Here is a 20,145-nt window from a genome sequence, read left to right on the forward strand (position 1 = left end):
CTTCGGGACCGCCTGCTGCCTCAGATTACCTCCCACCGGCCGATACGCTCCCACAGAGAGGGTCTCCTCAGGGTGCCGTCAGCCAGACAGTGCCGGCTGGCGACCCCCAGGGGGAGGGCCTTCTCGGTGGGAGCCCCCACCCTTTGGAATGAACTCCCCCCAGAGATCCGGGTGATTCCGGATCTCCCCTCCTTCCGCCACGCCCTCAAGACGTGGCTTTTTAAGCAGGCAGGACTGGCCTAAGTATTACTTTTAATTAGTTTTCTATTGGTTTTAAAGGATACTAATTGGCCTATTGCAATATTTTATTTTAATTGATTTTAAAATGTGGTATGTTTTTTGTATTTGTTTACTTGTTTTTAACGGGCTGTAAGCTGCCCTGAGTCCGCAAGGAGAAGGGCGGGGTAGAAATCTAATCAAATCAAATCAAATCAAATCAAATCAAATTATTTTTACTGTCACAAAGCTTTTTTTTCCAATTTTCGTTTGCCTCCCTGTATCTCAAATGCATCAAATGTATCTCAGTCTTTGCTTAGTGACGACTCATTTAGTAACCATTCGCAGTTATGAATAGTGATGTAAAAATAACTTTGCAATCAGCCTTTATGATCTTTGTTGAAGTAAGATAATAAATATAGCAATAGTACTTAGACTTCAAAACCACTTCACAGTGCTTTACAGCCCTCTCTAATTGGTTTAGAGAGTCAGCATATTGCCCCCAACAATCTGGGTCTTTATTTTTACTGACCTTGGAAGGATGGAAGGATGGGTCAACCCTGAGCAAGTCAGGATCAAACTCCTGGCAGTGGGCAGAATTAGCCTGCAATATTATATTCTACCTACTGCACCACCGTGGCTCTTATATATTCACAATTTCATTTAAGGATTGCTTTGCGTAATGACCAAGTTGCCAGTCCCAATTGTGGTCACTAAATGAGGACCACCTAAATTACAAACCTATGAATTGAATGGAACAAGGTGAAAGTTAGCTGCTTTATTTATATATTTCTGTGGGGCTAACTTTAACACCCTAAGCATAGGCTTATGCATGCCACAAAGCTGGAATCAGTGATAGCAAACATATGGATAAGAGCTGTCTGATCACACATCTGGATTTTATTCTGCATGTGATTATCCAAAACAGTTAACTGAAAAATAAGTGGAAATGAAAACAGGTGAACATTTCTCAGTAACAGATTAACCATGAAATGAAAGCTATCTTTGAAATCTTCAGTTAAGAATGAACAATGCAGGGTTTTGGTAGGTGTGCTGCAAAGCTATTATCCCCAAACAGTCAATTATTCCCCTGACAAGGCCTCTATTCAATTGAGCACATTCTGTATTTAAGCAACAAACATTATTTGTACCAGATTGCTGATCTCTGCAGCTGAGAACAAAAAGCAGCAATTTAAGCACAATTTTTAAAAGGTCAATTTCTGCAAACTTTTTGCAGAATATTTTTTCAAGAAGAGAATGGGATGCTCTTGAATCAGTATCAAATCTACCATAGCATCCTACAGACTGTAAACTCTTTCTGCAAATAAATGATCACAGTTTTAACATAAAAAGGTGGCATGATTGTTCAATCAGTCCAAAAATGGTTAATAGTCTTTCACATTCAGAGGATCATTTGAAACTTCCAGTCTTCATTTGAAACTTCCAGACTTCAGCTGTATTTGTATTTTGGATTGTTTGGATTCACCTTATTTAGAATAAACCCCCACATTTCAACAGATCTAAACCAAGTATGACTTAATCTGGCTTTAATCAGGTCAAAACATTGCAAAGTTATGAAATTAAGCTCACTGGGAATTACTTTTGAGAAGATAAGCACAGAATTTTGCTGCAAATGATAGAGTGGTAGGATAATTGCTTAACTAATGCGCATCGCACAGTATTTTATTTTTCCCACTAGTTTTGTCATCAGAGATCTTCTGATGTTAATGTATAGTGAACACCAGTCTGACGTTTCATAGGGCTCACTTCATCAGAAATTATCCATATTAATCAGTGGAGTGCAGACACTCACCTAGTGAGACAAAAATATGTTTTTACTGCTTTGCAAAAAAGCAAAAAGAGTACTACATGTATTGCAGGTGGGAGGACATCTTATAGAACAGCCAGGTACTTCATCCATGTCCCATGTCCTTTTTGGAGGAGTGCAGGATATAGACAATCTGTAGGACCTCTCAAGATGTTTGGACTGGATAGCCAGAATTAACCCTAGTAAGACAGTGCCTGATGTAACCTGGTGGCATTCCATTGAGGATCTTGATGATCAGCATTTCAAATTTCATCCAGAAGCTTGTGAATAACTTCAAAGTTGGTTTTATTCAATATTGGTTGGATTTCACCAGTTTATCTGGCCACTGTATTCTGGACCAATTGTAGTTTTCAAATAATCTCCAAAGGTTTACAAAGAGCACATTACCGTAGTCTAAATACCCAGAGACTGAGATATGAATTACAGACACCAAGGGTGTAATCCGGGTTCAGGTAGGGTGGCATAGCAGCTAAAGTTGGGCAAAGATCCCCTGACCATCACTTCCACTTACTGTTGTGATACCAAGAGGTATTATATATTGCCACCCCCATAAATGCCATGAAAAGCCTGAACTGGTGTATGAAAAGTTGTTAGAGTCTAGATGAGATTAAACAAGCTCTAACTAAATCCTACCAAAATCAGGTTGGCTTTTGTCAATAAACACCTCAGCAATCAAAATCTCTTGGTATCACAACAGCATTTAAACATTACCTTATATTAAGAACAGATCTGTAAGATTTCAAGCATTGCCTTTTTGCTACCCAGTTTCTGCTTTTGAAAAACATAATCATTCATAATAAATATGTATGCTTCTTTCTGTATGTAATTTCCAAGTAAAGAATACTTTACACAAAGTACACAAGAACACCATAGTGTACCGTTAAAGCCCAAAGCTCTTTCTAAATTATAAAGATACAGAAGATCACAAATATGTATACATGCAGACTGTCTTTGATTTGCTGTAAATGAATTTTATGGATATAATTCAATAAAATTTATCTTGCAAGCAAAAAAAATATGTATTTTTTTTTAAAAAAAGATAGTATCTAAATAGGCAATCTCTTACCTGGCTTTATGAGATTTGTCTTTGCTTCCTTTTTATATCGAGCTGGCTGATGAGTTCCATCTGCCACTGTTCCTGAATTAAATTTCTTTCTGGCATAGTCTCCCCCATCACTGCCTGTACAGAAAGCGATTGGGCTGTTTCCAGTATCTGGTGGAGTCTTAACTGGAGATACTGATTGGCTACTGGGGCAACCTGTGTCATCTGAAAACAAGAGAGGGGCAAAAGTTACTTGCTGGATAACTCTCTCTCTTCCTTCTTCTCCTCTCTCACAGCTCCACTCTGCAAAGGCATTCTGTAAAGCAATGAAGCACGGCATCCTGGCTGGAGTTGAATGCCTTTTCTTTTCTGTGGAACATTGCTGTGTCACCATTTGATAAGCATCTTTTTATTCCCCACAGCAGTAGCTTCTAGTTCACCCATGTTTAAACTACGCTCTCCAACACAGAGGGGCAAAAATGAAGTATCTGTCAGCACCGAATGACAGGCAGGGGGGGTTCATTTCCCACCTCACTCACTCAAAACGGAGTATTATATGAGATGGAAAATGGGATAAGGAAATATGTGTCTGAGTTCATGCCATCCAAGGACTTCTCAAAGAACCAGTCCCTGGCTTCATGCGCTGTGCACAATGAATGGTATGAGAAAACACACTGGGAATGCCACAAAGACAGGCTGAATGTTTGAAAAGCCTTGCGAGACCCAATGACCACTGACAGGGTTGCTGACAGCATGGCCAAACTGAATGGAGCAGGTGTCACAAATAAAGTATTACAGATAGTGGTCAACTTACAACCATTTGTTTGGTGACCATTCAAAGTTACAACAGCATTAAAACAAAAAGGTTACTTTTTCACATTTACAAATGCTGCAGCATTCCCATGGTCACGTGATCAAAATTCAGACGCTTGGCAACTGACATGTATTTAGGACGGTTGCAGTGTTCAGGGGTCATGTGATCACCTTCTGACAAGCTGGAATTGGGTATGTCTAGCTTAACAAAGAGAAGGACGAGGGGGGACATGATAGCAGTGTTCCAATATCTCAGGGGCTGCCACAAAGAAGAGGGAGCCAAGCTATTTTCCAAAGCGCCTGGAGGCAGGACAAGAAGCAATGGGTGGAAACTGATCAAGGAGAGAAGCAACCTAGAACTAAGGAGAAACTTCCTGACAGTTAGAACAATTAACCAGTGGAACAACCTGCCTCCAGAAGCGGTGACTGCGCCAACACTGGAAGTTTTTAAGAAGAGACTGGACAGCCATTTGTCCAAAATGGTATAGGGTTTCCTGCCTGAGCAGGGGGTTGGACTAGATGACCTCCAAGGTCCCTTCCAACTTTATCATTATTATCATTATCATCTGAATTCTGATGCTTACCAATGGGGAGACCAGACAACTGTGTTGCTAATTTAACAACTGCAGTGACTCACTTAACAACTGTGGCAAGGAAGGTGGTAAAATGGGGCAAAATCCACTTAACACTGTCTTGCTTAGCGACAGAAATGTTGACCTCACTTGTGATCATAAGTCGAGGACTCTCTGCACATTAGCAAAGGAAGAACATCTGAAGCCTACAAGCATATTTTCCATGTTTCTGTTTCAGAGAAGAAAAGTCTCCCTTTATCCCACAAGGGAGAGCAGGTGGTTTTCAATAGATCTAAAGCAACCAAGAGGGAAGCTACTTTTTGATCGCATGCACAAACTTGCCTGCTGAAACTCTGGTCAAAGTAAACAGAGAAGGGATTGGTCTAACATCAGTTTTAAAACAACAACAAATGAGCCGAAACCAAAGAAGCAGGACAGGTAAATTGAGCAAATATAAATGTCTTCTATCATTGCTAACCATGCACAGCTTGTTTTTCATGTACAGCTTGTTTCTCATCTTGTTGTACCAGAGTGGCTAACCTGGGCCTCTTAGAAAGTGCCCATCACATTGTCAGTGACATTCTACACATGCAATCCCAGGTAATCTATGCTGAAAGGAAAGGAGAATGCATGAAGCATCCTTTTTTCCTCCAAGCCTTGTTTCTCAACTTTGGCAGTTTTAGGATCCATGAACTCCAACTCCCAGTATTCCCTAGCCAGCATATTTTATCAAGGAATTCTGGGAGTTGAAGTCCATGCATTTTAAAGTTTCCGAGGTAGAGAAATATTGCACCAATGAAAGCAACTCCATATCTTTGCATTTTGAAGCTGGTAGCTAGCAACAAATCTCCCTGCTTTTCTTTAAAGAAAAATGCAATAAAGCCTCATAGATTCACCTTCTCACTCTGAAAAACTGCTTACAATAGTCATTCTACTACTTGCCGCTTTGCTGATTTTCCTCAATTCTTTAAGATTCAGTTATCTGTACCACTATCATTGCCACAGTCACTAATCCTCCACATCCTTATCATGGTCTACTTCTGTAAAATATTTGTGGCACCCAGTGCATGCATTGAGATGAATATGAGAAAACATTTCCACACAACTAGGAATTGTGCTTTATTAGGTAAGTTGAAATATCAAGGAGTTGGGTTGAAAAGAAAAAAAACCCCAGAAGGATGAAGTTTCTTACACAAGGAATGTAAGGCCCTTTCACTTTCCCAATTTGGAGTCCTATTATTTCAGAAAGAAACATCTTAAATTGGTTATAGTCAGGGCTCTTCAAATTACACAGTAGATTATGTTCTCCACAGTTTAAATCAGTGGTATCCAAACTTGACAACTTTAAAACTTGCGGGCTTCAACTCCCAGAATTCTGAATTTTTCTCAAGTCTTAAAAGTTGCCTAGTTTGAAAACCTTGGTTTAGATCAATAGATGATTTACACATTTGTTGAACCTATACTGGAAGTCAATTTTACAGAAGTGAAATGCTTAGATGCTTTTAAAAAGTTACCCTGTCTGGGCTAAGTCACTAGAATCTTGGGATGCCTTTCCAATTGGCTTTTCCCAGATGAATTCTTGAAACCTGAAGGATGGTAGATTTAAGGATCACACTGCTTAATAAGGCAGCTTTTATTATGAATTCTAAAAGCCTAAAAATTGCTAGAATGGGAGAAAATCAATAATATGACTCAAGCCATAAATATGTAGCAGATCCTGTTTATTCTTTGATCACTTTCTCACCTCAGTTATAACAAACATAGCTTCTCATTTTACAGCAGAAGGACTGGACAGACCTATGCACTCTTATCTTAATGGGTTAGTTTGCTCTCAGACCCTTTGCCTTTGTCCTTGTCAGATCTATCTCCAACACCTCCATAAGCCCATCTCTCCTTCCTTCCTTCCTTCCTTCCTTCCTTCCTTCCTTCCTTCCTTCCTTCCTTCCTTCCTTCCTTCCTTCCTTCCTTCCTTCCTTCCTTCCTTCCTTCCTTCTTTTTCCCTATTTTAATAACTCACATTGAGGCTATTGTGGAAAATGTAGATAATGGTAACAGAGAGACCTGTTAGCAGCAATATAGGAAAGGTTTCATCAGAATAAAAAGGGGTTTCAAGTAACTTTTAATTGGTCTTCTCAATCCTGGATCCAGCCCTGACTTCTGTTATAACTAAAACTGCTTCAGTTCTGCAGCTTTCATGGACATCAAGCTGCTTATCATAGGGACAAAGCAATCTTGGCACAGAAAATCATTCTTCACTTGGCTCATGTTATTAGTGACCTTTTTACATACAATAACTCAGCAGGCTTTTGAATTCAAGCTACAGACAAGCCAAAGATCTGTTGCATACAATCCCTCTTACCAATCATTGTATTGTTATTTTATCAAACTATATAATGAATACCAGGCTGGTGTATAAACTTCTTTTTCTTTCCCCTCCAAATATTCACAGAGAAAACATACATCAGTGTAGTCATGTTCCCTCTTCCATTCTGCCAGAGGACATTTTTTCCTCCCTGTACATTAGTATCAGATGAGCATTTGATCACTATGTCTCCTGAAGGATCAAAATTTTCACCATTACCAAAACAGCAGCTGCACAACTCCCAGCACTGTCGATCACTCAAGTCAAAGTCATTCAGTGACTTACACACAGGTTACACTGCTGTACATAAAAAATGCCAATTGCAAGGAAGGATAGGTCATCTTTGGATATAGTATCAACAGATTACCAACTTCTCTTAATTATACTGCTGAAATGAAAGAAAACTGGAGATCATCAAGAACAATTCTGAAATTGATCAGAACTGGATGGAATCAATGGAATCAATCAATATATACAATACCATCAGTTCCAGTTAATCATCCTCCAGATTCTAGGAGAAAATAAAAGTTCCAACAAAATCATCATAGTTTGTCTAACTGAATAACTATCTGATGATTCTGATTGGAGATACCTTCTGCTTGAAGGACTGTCAGCTCCAGAACTATTTAAAAATAGACATCTTAGAGAAAATAGCAGCTTTTAAAATGTACAGAGTTATCGTCCTAGAATAGTTCACTTTCTCTGAAATTTGATACCCCCTTGAAACATCTGGAGTCACATCTTTTAAAACTTAGGAAGACCCTTAATTCAGTTCTTTTCTGTTTATAACATGGAAGAACCTTCTCCTTTTTTTCTATACTCTTATATTGTGCTTGTGTTAATATTAAGAAATGTTTTATACAGTATTATTACACTGTATTAGGAAATACTGATTATTCTGTTGTTTTGTTGTCAATATTGGTGATATTGTAGATTTAACTTCCTTTAACTTCCAAAATGTTTTTCATGGAGGTTAGGCTGAATATTAGAAATTAGTTGGATTAAAATTATTAAATGAGTTTGATAACAGAGTAGAGTAAATGAGTAGACTTTGAACTCAGTTTATATACTACTGATTTGATATTTCTATTTATGGCACCACATTGATTGTCAAGTATAAAGGATATCTGTATTTTTATTTATTATTTTTTTAAATTTTAAGTCCTCAAATTAATTAATGCATTAAAGTGCATGTGCATATAGATGGAACCCCTGCTCCTGAAATACAGTGATACTAGTTTTCTGAAAGCTAGGGGGCTTTTAGATTTTGTTCTTATTTTGCATAACCTAATTTTATGATGCAATATTGTGATAAGCTATTTTTGTTAAGAATTTAAAATATTACCAGTTTCTGTAAAAACACTTCAGTGAAACTGTGAATCCTGGTCAATTTTTTATAGCACTGGATTCAGGCCTACATAGATAGTCCTTAACTTACAACCATTTGTTAACGACCACTCAAAGTTACAATGGCAATGAAAAAAGTGACTTACAACTGGTCCTCACCCTTACAACCATCACAGGTTCTCCATAGATACAGGATTAAAATTTGGTGCCTGGCAACTGGCATCTATTGATGGTTACAGTGTCCTGGGGTCATGTGATCACCATTTGCAACCTTCCCAGCCAGCTTCCAACAAGCAAAGTCAATAGAGAAGCTGGATTTACTTAACAGCTGTGTGATTCACGTAACAACTGCAGTGATTTGCTTAACAACTATCGCCAAAAAAGTTGCAAAATCGGGTATAACTCACTTAACAAATGCCTTGCTTGACAATGGACATTCTGGTCCCAACTGTGGTTGTAAATCAAGGATTACCTGTAGTTATTCAGCACGGTTGGGGTTGGAGGTAAGAATGAAGTCACCCAATCCATAATACAAAAAATTCCTATGTAAAAATTCTATTGAATTGTAAGAGCAAATTTGTTTTTGCTCGAAGAAGTAGAAAACCCCTTTGTTCCACAACTGTCTAGAGCCTAAATCAATACAATGTGGTTTTGACCAACCACAGGCTGCTCAAACAGCAGATGTTTGGGGTTTTTAAGTGCAGAGTAAATGAACATCTGGCAGACTGAGGCAGTAGCAGATGTCTTGTATTGGTAAAGGACTGGACCTTTGAAGGCCAAGTTCTGAAATAAATGTGGCTTCAGCTTCAGTTCAATCCTCTGTAACATGAAGATTACATTTATGCCGACCATTAAACCAAAAGAAAGAAAATTGACTGAACTGAAATTCATTCATACGTAGATGGATGGACAGATAGATATAGAGACTGCTAGGCATTCAAACCACGTTTGCTAAAAGACATGCAGTAAAACGCAATAACAATAGATTAATAATTATGCATGATTTTACTTAGCAATTAGACAACCCCTTTTGAATACTCCTGCAGTTGGAAATATAATTTTCAGTGTGCCTTCCAACAGCCCCGTAATAAAGACAATCATTAATGGAAGCTGCAGAGCACAAAAAAGGGGGGAAATAACAATATCAAAAGAGAGTGTACTTTCCTTAAAGCTATGGAGTTTATGATCAAGATAAAATCTAAAGTCCACCATCACAACTTACAGCTCACAGCAGCATCTCCTTCTTTAGCTTCACAAAGACGTTTGGCACAAATGGAAAGGTTCTTTACCCCCAATGCCAGCTTACCATTATTTGCCAAGATCTCCATTCAAAAGCTCCTGTGACCAGCTTACATTCTTCTTGCCACAGCGCCTTCACACTTTCACCTTCCTAAGTGACTGCCCAATAAATCATGATGAGCAATTGGCTGCCCCCACGGGTTGACTCTCCAGTGATTCTTGAAAACTTTCTCTCCCACACCTCCAAGTTAGCGATTCTGTCGTCAGATCTTACCACTTGCCCCCAACTTGCTATCATGCACTATCTCTAAATGGAGCATGACTTATCTCTGGAAGCTTTGTAATGACAATGACGAAATTGTGAAGTCAGCGCCTCGGTCACAAGTGGGAACGAGAGGAAATGTAACCAGAGATAACTTTGTCCTTCAGAGTAACGCTGGCTGAACGCACCACCATAAATTTGCAGAAAATCAGACTGCAAAAGGGAAGGAGAAGACTAGGGATGATAGCATGCCATGAATTTAACAGGATCACTTCTCTCTCCCCGGTTTTATTTGCTTGATCATAGCATACTTTTCTTTTTTTTTTTTTTACAAGAAAGGAAGAAAGAAATCTGCCAACTTGCACCTCGTGCAACTTGGCAGCACATAATTTTGGACAGCACAGAATGTTTTCCCTCCTCCTTTCTTTTTTCCACAAGGCCGTCAGTTACAAACAGTTCCTAACCAGTATCTGCTAAAATATGGTTGGTGGCTGTGGCAGAAAGCATTTAAATTAACCTCTTAGGAAAACAAGCCCTTCCACTGCCTCAATTCTCATGGAATTAAAGACATGCTATTATCTTCTCCACTCCCATTCCTCTGATGTCAAGATCTCAAGATAATAACAGAGACAGCCCAGGTCTTGTCTACTGATGGGTTTACAGAAAATCAGTTCCTACATCCTTAATCCTCAAACTAAGTTGTGATAAAATGCGTACAGGTACTTCTTGACCTGCAACCATTCAAAGTTACAACCGCACTGAAAAAAACTGACTTATGACAAGTCCTCCCATTTACAACGTTTACCCCAGCATCCACACAGTCATCGGATCAAAATTCGGGCACCTGGTAACCAACATGTATCTACAACAGCTGCAGCAACCGGGAGTCATGTGATCGCCATCTGCAATCTTCTCAGCCAGCTTCTGACCAATGAAGTCAATGGGAGAAACTGGATTCACTTAACGACCATGTGAATCACCTAACAATTGGAGTGATTTACTCAACAACAGTGGCAAAAGAGGTAGTAAAATCCCAGATTAAGGCAGGATGGGTTAAAGGGAATTCAGTCTCTTGAAATTAAAAAATAAACCAGCCTCATGTGCACAGGGGCAGAACCTTTGTGTATCTCAGAATTGCAAAAGATCTGATTGAGCAGGATGCAATATTTGGTTTCATTGTGCTCTTCATGTGATTGTTAAAGGAAACAGAAAAAGATAGTACAATTGGACTAGATGACCTGCAAGGTCCCTTCCAACTTTACTACTACTACTACTACTGCTGCTGATGATGCTGCTGCTATTATTATTATTATTATTATTATTATTATTATTATTATTATTATTATTATTATTATTATTATTATTATTATTATTATTATTATTATTATTATTATTATTATTATTATTATTTTCCCTCCAAAGGAGGATGCCAAAGAATGATTTCTGTGTTGTGGCAACTTGGTTTTGGGATGGACTCCTTCTGATGAGCAACCTAGCGTGGACCTTGAACACCAGGATAAATACAAACAAAATGTTTAATAAACTTAGCTTTCGTCGGCAGTTCAGAATAAAATGCCAGAGGTTTGGAAGCTTGCTTATGAGACTGGCTGTTTTTGCACTGTACTCCTGCACAAGAACCAAAGATGGGAGCCTGGGCACACACACAGCAACAGGAGCGATGGTCATAGGATAAGAGGCGTTAGGGGGGTATCCAGACATGAACGAGGCAGGCAAGGAGAGTGACAATGAAAGAGGCAATGATTCCTGGGTCTAGGAACACATGGATGGATGGGAGACAACTAGAAGTAATATGGCCAACTGGGGTGGGTAGACCAGTAACTCGCTCAATAAGCAGAGTGCAAAAACATATATACATATTCTGCTTTTAGATAGATTTTATCATGGCAGCTTGGCCATGCCTATTTTAAATAAAGATCAGGATTTGCCAAGAAGAAAAGAAACTCATAGGAACGAGGGTTTTAGATTTTAGATTAGAATTTTTTAAACCCATCTTTATTATTTTTATAAGTAACTCAAAGCAGTGAATCTTCCTATTTTCCCCACAACAACCCTTTGAGGTAGGTTGAGCTATAAGAGATTGCTTTTGATAGAAAGTGGTCTAAGCTTTTTATGAATCAATAAATAATTGCCAGGGCTTTTCACTGTGCTTGATAAAAAATATTAGCAGGGATAGTTAAGTCTCCCTTCCCTATTTTTTTTACGTCGGGTGGACAGGAGCTACATCAAGTGAAGTGCTCTCCACCATTCAATTATAAAGATAAATCTTTACTGCCCTTTCCTATTTCTTGGTGACAAGATAAAACAACTCCCTTGAAGAAGTTTTTATGTTTTAAGAATGGAATGAAATAAGCCACCAGTCCCTTATGTTTTTCCTAATTAAACTGAAAGTGTGCCTTAATAAAAATTCCTCATTACAAAACAGTGATTCGACTTAAAGGAATTGGCTTCACACTGCTTTAGCTTTTGGCTGTATTCTGTTTCCAAACTCTGCTTTGATGTGTATGCATTTAAAAAGAAAACAGGTGAAGGGGGGGGGAGGAAGGATGCATAACTGATAGGATGATTGATGAGCGAAACAGATGAAGGCAGAAGTCAAGGTCACTGGCTTGGCTTCCCAAGTAGGCATACACAACACCGGCATGGGGATAATCACTTATCAGAAGAGCTCATGCTACAAAAAATCAGTCATGCAGGTGACACGAAGAGGCTTAAAGGCTGAATTTATGTACAGTCTACCTCTAGAATATTCACTGGCAAACCTGCTAAATTAACAAGCCTTAGACTTTAGCATTCACAAAACCTTAGCCCAAAGGTGAATTCTTATCAATGAATTTTTACTAGAAACATACATTTATGGTACAGGTTTAAAACAATGAGATATACATCTAATAAATTCACCCCTTAAAAACCTGGATTTTTTAAAAAAATCAGTAGTAAGATGACATGATAAAAATAATTCCTGAAATGGCTTTCTTCAGAGTAACAACTTTGCAAGTTATTAATTGACGGATTTGATTTGCAGAGCACCCATGCCCAGAGTTCTTCAGTGGTGGTATAAAAAAAGCCCAATATCAATTAAAATGCTATAAAATATTTAAAAAAGACATATACCTATGAGCGTAGAAAACTAATGGACTATATTTCCATCATCCATTGCCAACATATTTTTATTATAGAGGATGCCATCTTTTAATGGATCAATGAAAGACAAAGACACATCTCCACAAGACAAATTAATTTTGAAAGGCTGGGGGGAAATAGTTCTCCAGGATGACATACCGAAGAGCAGCCATCAGCTCTGACAGCTAAATTAAATCTCTGCATCCAGTACAGCCTGTCATGCTTCTTTGTATATTATTCCAGATCCAGAGGCATCTATCTGGCCACTGTGGGAATCAGAACCCTGCATTTGACAGGCTGCTGCTTTGATTCAATGATTCCTCATTTCTCCTCAGAAATAAGCCCTATTGAGATAGTAATGACATTACTATTTATTTGTATATCTCCTTTATTATTTTTACAAACAACTCAAGGCATCAAATATATCCAATACACCTTCCTTCTCCTATTTTCACCACAGCAACAATCCTATGGTGTCAGGTACAAAAGATCCACACATAAAGGCCCAATTTAACTGATTTATTGCTAAACTGCCTATCCACAGGAATCTTCTAAATTAACAATTGCCACCTGCTTGGAGTTAGATACGGGCCAATGGAATTGAAGGGGAGTTGAATAGTATTTTTTGGCAGTGGTTTGCTCTCCAAGCTTGTTTCAATTTAGTTTCGGAATGTTTTGTTACCAGGCTAGGTAACATCATCAGCAGGATTTTCTTGTCCTATTTTCCTTAGCTAATGGAAAAGCTAAGACATCACAAGACATTTATAAGCTAAGGAAAATAGGACAAGAAAATCCTGATGTTGTTACCTAGTCTGGTGGCGAAACGTTCAGAAACTAAATTAAAACAAATTTAGAGAGAAAACCACTGCCAAAATCTAAAACCTGAGCTACAAGTTTTTCCTGAAATAGAATAGAATAGAGCTGGAAGGGACTTTGGAGGTCTTCTAGACCAGCCCCCTGCTCGACCAGGAGAACCTATACTATTTCAGGCAACTGACTGTCTAGTCTCTTCTTAGTCTCTATTATTTCAAGTAGTACTGCTTGAGACTATGTAGGGATTCTAGGCTGATCCCTCTTTTAACTCCGCCCCCGTTTCTAGTACTCCTTTTCTTACAGTTGGATTGACAGAGACTGACTGGCTCAAAGTTACTCAGCTGGATTTCATGGTTAAGGCAGAATGTAGCATGTTTGCTGTCTTCCATAATGCAACTGCATGTTGTCTTCTGGAACCATTTGTGGTCTATCTGCCCCAGAAAACTGCAATCAGGACTGGTCTTAACATTTTGTTTTTTATTTAATTGCTTGGGAATAAGTCAATCCCTCCACAGATTTATTTCAACATTCATTATATGTTCTGACCAAATTTGCACCTTGACCATTTCCATTCTCTTGTTCCAGAAAAACACAGTTGCTTTGCACATACTTTCTTCTATATATTTAATATAATTGATTTAAAAATAACTATAAAGGCACATATATCCACCTGGATAAACAGGTAGTCCTTGCTTAGCAACCAGAATTGGAAAAGGAAACCCGATAGTTAAGCAAAATGGTTGCTAAGTGAAATTGCGACTGTGCTTATGATCTTACTTCTGCTTTCATTTGCTTTACAGATTTGTGAAGGTTGTAAATGTGAGGACTGGTTGCAAAATTACTATTTCATCACTGTTGTAACTGTGGATGATTGTGGTATGAGGCAGTTGCTAAACAAGGACTACCTCTGTCTAGCAACTGCATGTGTGCATATTTTGCTATAAATCCAATTCTTGTCAAGATGTACTGTATAACCTTTAATTAAGTTAACTTGTGTACTCACCAGGCGTCAGATTGTGTGCAGCTTTTGAGGTGCAACTATTTTCTAAAATTAAATTACTAATCTGCAAGATAGCTCAGGCCTGAGCAGTGAACACAGCATAACAAAGAATACATTGCACATTTTATTAGAAATATCTAATTTGATAGGCTAATAATAGACTTAGGGATCTGATAAACAAAATTATAGTGCTGGGACATTTAAGTACATTTCCTTTAGTGTCTTGCTATCTCCTTCTCGATCCCTTAAGGCAAATGGCTGAACTTTCCAAAATGGGAAAAACTTCATTTTTATTTCATTTATTTGGAACAGCTATCCTGATAGAATTTAAAGCTCAGGTAGCCAATATGCCTCAATTGTTCCAAAGTGGTTGTGCAACTTATGATTAAAACAGAGCTAATACTGGAAAATAATCTGAAGTGAACGAGCCAGCTAAATGTTTCTGAGGGAATGTTTTTTCTCAGCTTGACATATGAATCCTGCAGCTGAAATCCAAACCTAAGGGTGGAAACGGGGCGGAGGAAGTAGAGAAGAGTGTCTAATTCCTATTTATTCAATTTTTCAGAATGTTAATACCCAGCTGGAAAGGGTCTGTTTCATTTGTTTTTAATGAAATCTAGTTAATGGGATTCATATGCAATGAGAATTGGCAAAATGGCAATTTTCTCTCCCCCCCCCAAACAAGTATGTCCTAGCATGGTTCCTTCTACCAACACCCTTTTGCAGTACAGCTGAGCCTCAACGATGCTGCCTAGAAGTTGGCATCAAATTTCAACTGTGGACACATTGTGTGACCAGAGCATTATCGCAGAACAGAAGCTTTCTAAAAACAGATTAAACCAGAATTTCAACTCTTCTGCAGCACACACCAATTCTGGATGTACTGAAGCATCCTTTAAGCCAAAGCCTATTCAGAGACTTCTCTAGGCAGAAAAGTCCAAATTGTAATTGCAACCTTGTACACATCATCAGGTTAAGTCTCACCAAACTTGGCAAGATCAAGGACATAAGAACTATGTTTGTCTAGAGCAAATACAGAAACTTGGACACTGTAAGAAGAATTTTTCAGCTTCATTTAAGATGAGTTAATTAAGATAGAATCGCTTCAAGTGTTTTGAAATGCTTCCTCCCAGATTTCTATCCACCTGGATCAAGTGGCCATTTATGCAGTACATGTAGTCCTCAACTTACAACAGTTCGTTTAGTGACCAAAATTACAATGGCACTGAAAAAAATGACTTATGACCATTTTTGTCATGACCATTGCCACATGGTCACATGATCATAATTCAGACACTTGGCAACTGACTCATATTTATGAGAATGGCAGTGTCCCAGGGTCATGTGATTATATTTTGCGACCTTCTGACAAGTAAAGTCAATTTTGGACTCAGTTGTGGTTGTAAGTCTGTACACAGTTAATTCAGAGAACCCCAGCCTTTCTGGGTTTTGCGGACTGGCAGGGGACAGAGGGGATGGTTCTGTGCAAGTGGTTGGCAAGCACACGTATGTGTGTGTTCGGCCACCGTTTCCGAGGCCCGGTTGCAAACAGTTCACAGCCCACTAGTGGGCTACAGCTTAGAGTTGGGGACCCCTGAATTGATTGTTTATTATGATGTGCTTGCCTTCTTTTTCCAGCCTCCCCATAATCTCTCACACATCAGTTGCAGCTCTCTCTTGATACCATTCAAATGGTTTGGTCTATAAGCATCAGAACTGCCAGTGAACATAGCGATGGCTGGGCATTCTGGAGACGGTCATTCCAGTACATTTAGTGGTTAGTAGGTTGGGGACATTATTCAAAATGCTAAATACTATCTCTAAACATCTTCATGGACAAAATTCTGCAAGCCAATCTAATTTTTATTTTTTTTCACGTGTAAGCCACAGTTACTTATGAGGTAACTTGCCAAAGAACAGATATGAAATGCAAGTCAAGCAAACATTCAATTACAGAATTCAGCAATGTTACTTCCTCTAAAAAGCATTGCCTGAAGCCATATCCTCAGGGCTAGAGCTGAAATAACATGAGATGCAGACGAGACAATAACTTGTGATGCTAAAATTGTCAGGCACAAATAACCAGGAGGATTCACTGAATTTAAAGCCCAGAAGAGTTTATTATTTCTTCCTATACACAAGAACCTGGTAACTAACAGTCAAAGCTAAATTGGCTCAATAGAATTCATGAGGGAAGGAGCTAGACTTAGGTCTCTTGTGGGAGCACAAAATGTTCCAAACTAATGACACATTTAACTCTGCCCTCTGGCTTAGCCTGTTCTTCTTCCATCTTTTACACAAATACCTAGGGCAATGCAACCCTATAGTTTGGAAAATACAAAGGCATGTTATAACATTGCTCAGCAACTGAAAACACTTATTTTATTCTAGAACTGTGATAAGTTAATCTAGATTGATTGCTGTCCAGAGTTCAGTTCGCTGGCTGAAAGCATCATAATGTGATAATTAACTGGCAAATTTCAAAGTATAAACAAACAACTTTCATTCTGTCACAGACACATTACCATCTGAAGCAATTATCCAGACTAGGAGTGAATTGCATGATTTTCCCATATTTTTACAGCACATCGGTCTATATAATTTGGTATGTTTTAAGTAATCTTAATTTTAGTTTCTGTATGCCTCTGGTTTGAAGGTACAGTAATCATTTTGCAAGATTTACCATGTTATACTTACACAAGGACCTTGTTCATATTCATCAAGTATGCTTTTCAGTTATAATTTTATAGTGATATGCAATAGTCTATACTGAGTCAAATGGTATGTATTCTGGAAATAGTGCTATCCTAGTTTGAATATCATAGAGTACTGTACTAAAAAAAAGCATTACTTGCAACATATTTTCTATACTGGAGTACTGAAAATAGGTGGCTATAACAGAATCAAATTAATTACATTTGATTAAGTTAGAACGTTCATATTGATTTAGAAAATTTGGATGTCCAAATCAGTTCAGAACAAATCTCTGATTGGACCAGCTTTGATTCATATCAATTATGATCTTTAAACCGTAAGTATGGAAAGCATCCAGATCGGTTTGAATTGATTTAGACTCATTTAATCTGAACTAGTTTGCATCAGTTCAGAAGGTTAAACAGTCACCCAGGCCTAGGATGAATTTTATGAGAAGGTAAGCATTTTCTTCAAGCAACTTTGTACTAATTGCAATGTTTTGCAAGGTCCAAACTAGCACACATTTCCACTACCAGAAATTATTTAGTAGCCATTGCTCTGTCTGAAGAATACCTGTAGGGAATTTCCATCACTTCTATTCACTCCTACATTCTTTGGTAGAAGCTATTGTAATTAAAGGGGCAGAAAACTATGTATACTTGCAGCATACATAATTAAAGAGTCACTTCTGCTTGTCATGTCTTCTCCTTTGGCAAGACTTTCCAAATCTTACTTGTATGGAGCCAGTACTCCTTGCTATGTTTTTATTATAGAAAAATGCCTCCACTCTATGCTATGTATGTGTTATCTGTTCATCCTCAAATATCTCAAGATATCACATAACCCTCTCATTTCCAAATTAATCCTCACAGCAACCATGTAAGGCAGGTGAAGCTGAGATTCTCCCAGTAAGCTTCCTGGTGAAGTTGGACTAATCCACTAATCCAGCACTGGATTAGTGGATTAGTCCACTAGTGGATTAGTCCAACTTCCTGGTGAAGTTGGACTAATCCACTAATCCAGCACTGGGCAACCTGTAGTGTTCTTGATGTCACTAAAATATAAACTCAACCTTCCCTGCCTCTAACCTGTTGGTTAGGTTTGCTGGAAGTTGGACATTCAATACTAGCCTGAGAACCATTCATTCCCCATCCTTGCCTAAGCCTTAAGGCTGTGCAGAAACTTAGTTCTAATCTCCAAAAAGTGCTTTGAAGACCTGGGAATGCAAACAAGCATCTTTTTGTAACACAGTTGTCCTTTTTGCAGAATCATAAGGATACCTTCCACAGTGATAAAATGTTTAAATATGCTACTGATAGGTTTTATCTAAAGCACCTTTCAGAAACTGAATCCACAGCACCCTTCTAACAATCCACAGTATCCTTTGCATACTACATCTGCCAGAATCAACTATGCTGACAGATTTGATCATTGACTCAGACATAGGTCAGAGTTTGTTTCTAGTGGATCATCAATATTAATGAGTTAAATAAGTCAAAGAGCATTAACAGATTATAAAATCAGAACTTCGTAATTTGTAATTCCTTCCATCTTGATGCCCTTCTGACTACTTGGACAGCAAACCATATCCCTCAGCCAGGAAAGGCAATCTGGAATATATTAAGCTGGCGAAAGCTCAATAATTTGCATATTTTATACAACATGACCAAGGAACATCAAACAGCTGTCAACAATGTGTAAACCCCAGCAACATTAGTGAAAAAGCTATGCCATCTTTTCAGGCAGATTTTAAAATAATTGTTTACTAATTCAAACAGCAGAATACGATTTTAGCCAGTGGAATATGTTTCATATACTTAGGATTGAATCTCATCCACAAGGATTTTAGCTCTACTGCAGGTACTGAAGCATAACAGCACCTGGAAGAAGAAAGCAATAAACAACTGTACCTCTTGGGAAAACATGTTTTTGACAAACTTAGTGATCGTTATCACTTACCAAACCAACTGATTGGGGGAATCTTTGGTGCTCTTTGAGCTTGGTTGTTTTCTTGAAGACATTTCATTACACAAACTAGGTAACATCACCACTGCTGCTGCATCATCAGACAAGCACTGATGGTGTTACCTAATTTGGGTAATGAAACATCTGCTAGAAAACAACTAAGCTCAGAGAACACCAAGGATCCCTGATTTTAACCCTGAACTACAAATATTCTCCTTTATTGAGACATAAGTTTAATTGGCAAAGAATAGAGCAATTGCCCCAAATGACTCCATTAATATTTGATTTTTTATGGTATTAATAATTCAATACTTGAAATTGTTGGATAAAGCAGTGCTTTTTATCCAAGGTAATAATATTCACTTAAACCAGTTAAAATAACATTTGAATAATTATTTTTGTGTTTCCCATTCACAGACCCATTAAGTAGGCCATTGACATTAATGGGTGAAAAACTATGTAGAAAAAAGTAGAGAATGGCAAAAATGCAATGAAAAGGAAAGTGAAGGAGTATAGACAAGTAAATATGCAGGGATGTCTATGCCAAGATGGTGGGTGCAACAGTACAATCAAAGCCCTGACCCTTTGTATATGCACTCATCTATGGATATCCCTGCCCAGGCCTCCCAGAATTTAGAAAGACTTTACTATAGTTGGTACATTTCAGATGTATGTGTAGGAGGAAAGCAGGGAGAACCAGGGGGTAGTTTGTGAGTCATCAGCCTAGAATTATTATGTTCCCACAAACAGTCTAAATCCAACCTCTCTTGAATACCATTGACTCTTACCTGGTGCAAATTAAATATTGTATGTTGGTTGACTAGATTCTTGGGGATAGGATTGAGCAACAA

General features: G+C 38.2%; 1 protein-coding gene across 1 annotated transcript in view; it reads right to left on the reverse strand.

Annotated features, from left to right (window-relative positions):
- SYBU (syntabulin) overlaps positions 1–20,145 on the reverse strand; it is a 46,228-nt gene that overhangs the window by 19,840 nt on the left and 6,243 nt on the right. Inside the window, exon 3 of the mRNA XM_015827272.1 lies at positions 3,111–3,311. Within this exon, the coding sequence (XP_015682758.1) occupies positions 3,111–3,311 (201 nt within the window). The remainder of the gene's footprint in view (positions 1–3,110; positions 3,312–20,145) is intronic.

Source organism: Protobothrops mucrosquamatus, unplaced genomic scaffold (genome assembly GCF_001527695.2).
Source record: "Protobothrops mucrosquamatus isolate PMUCROS unplaced genomic scaffold, P.Mucros_1.0 scaffold3585, whole genome shotgun sequence".
Lineage (NCBI taxonomy): Eukaryota > Metazoa > Chordata > Lepidosauria > Squamata > Viperidae > Protobothrops > Protobothrops mucrosquamatus.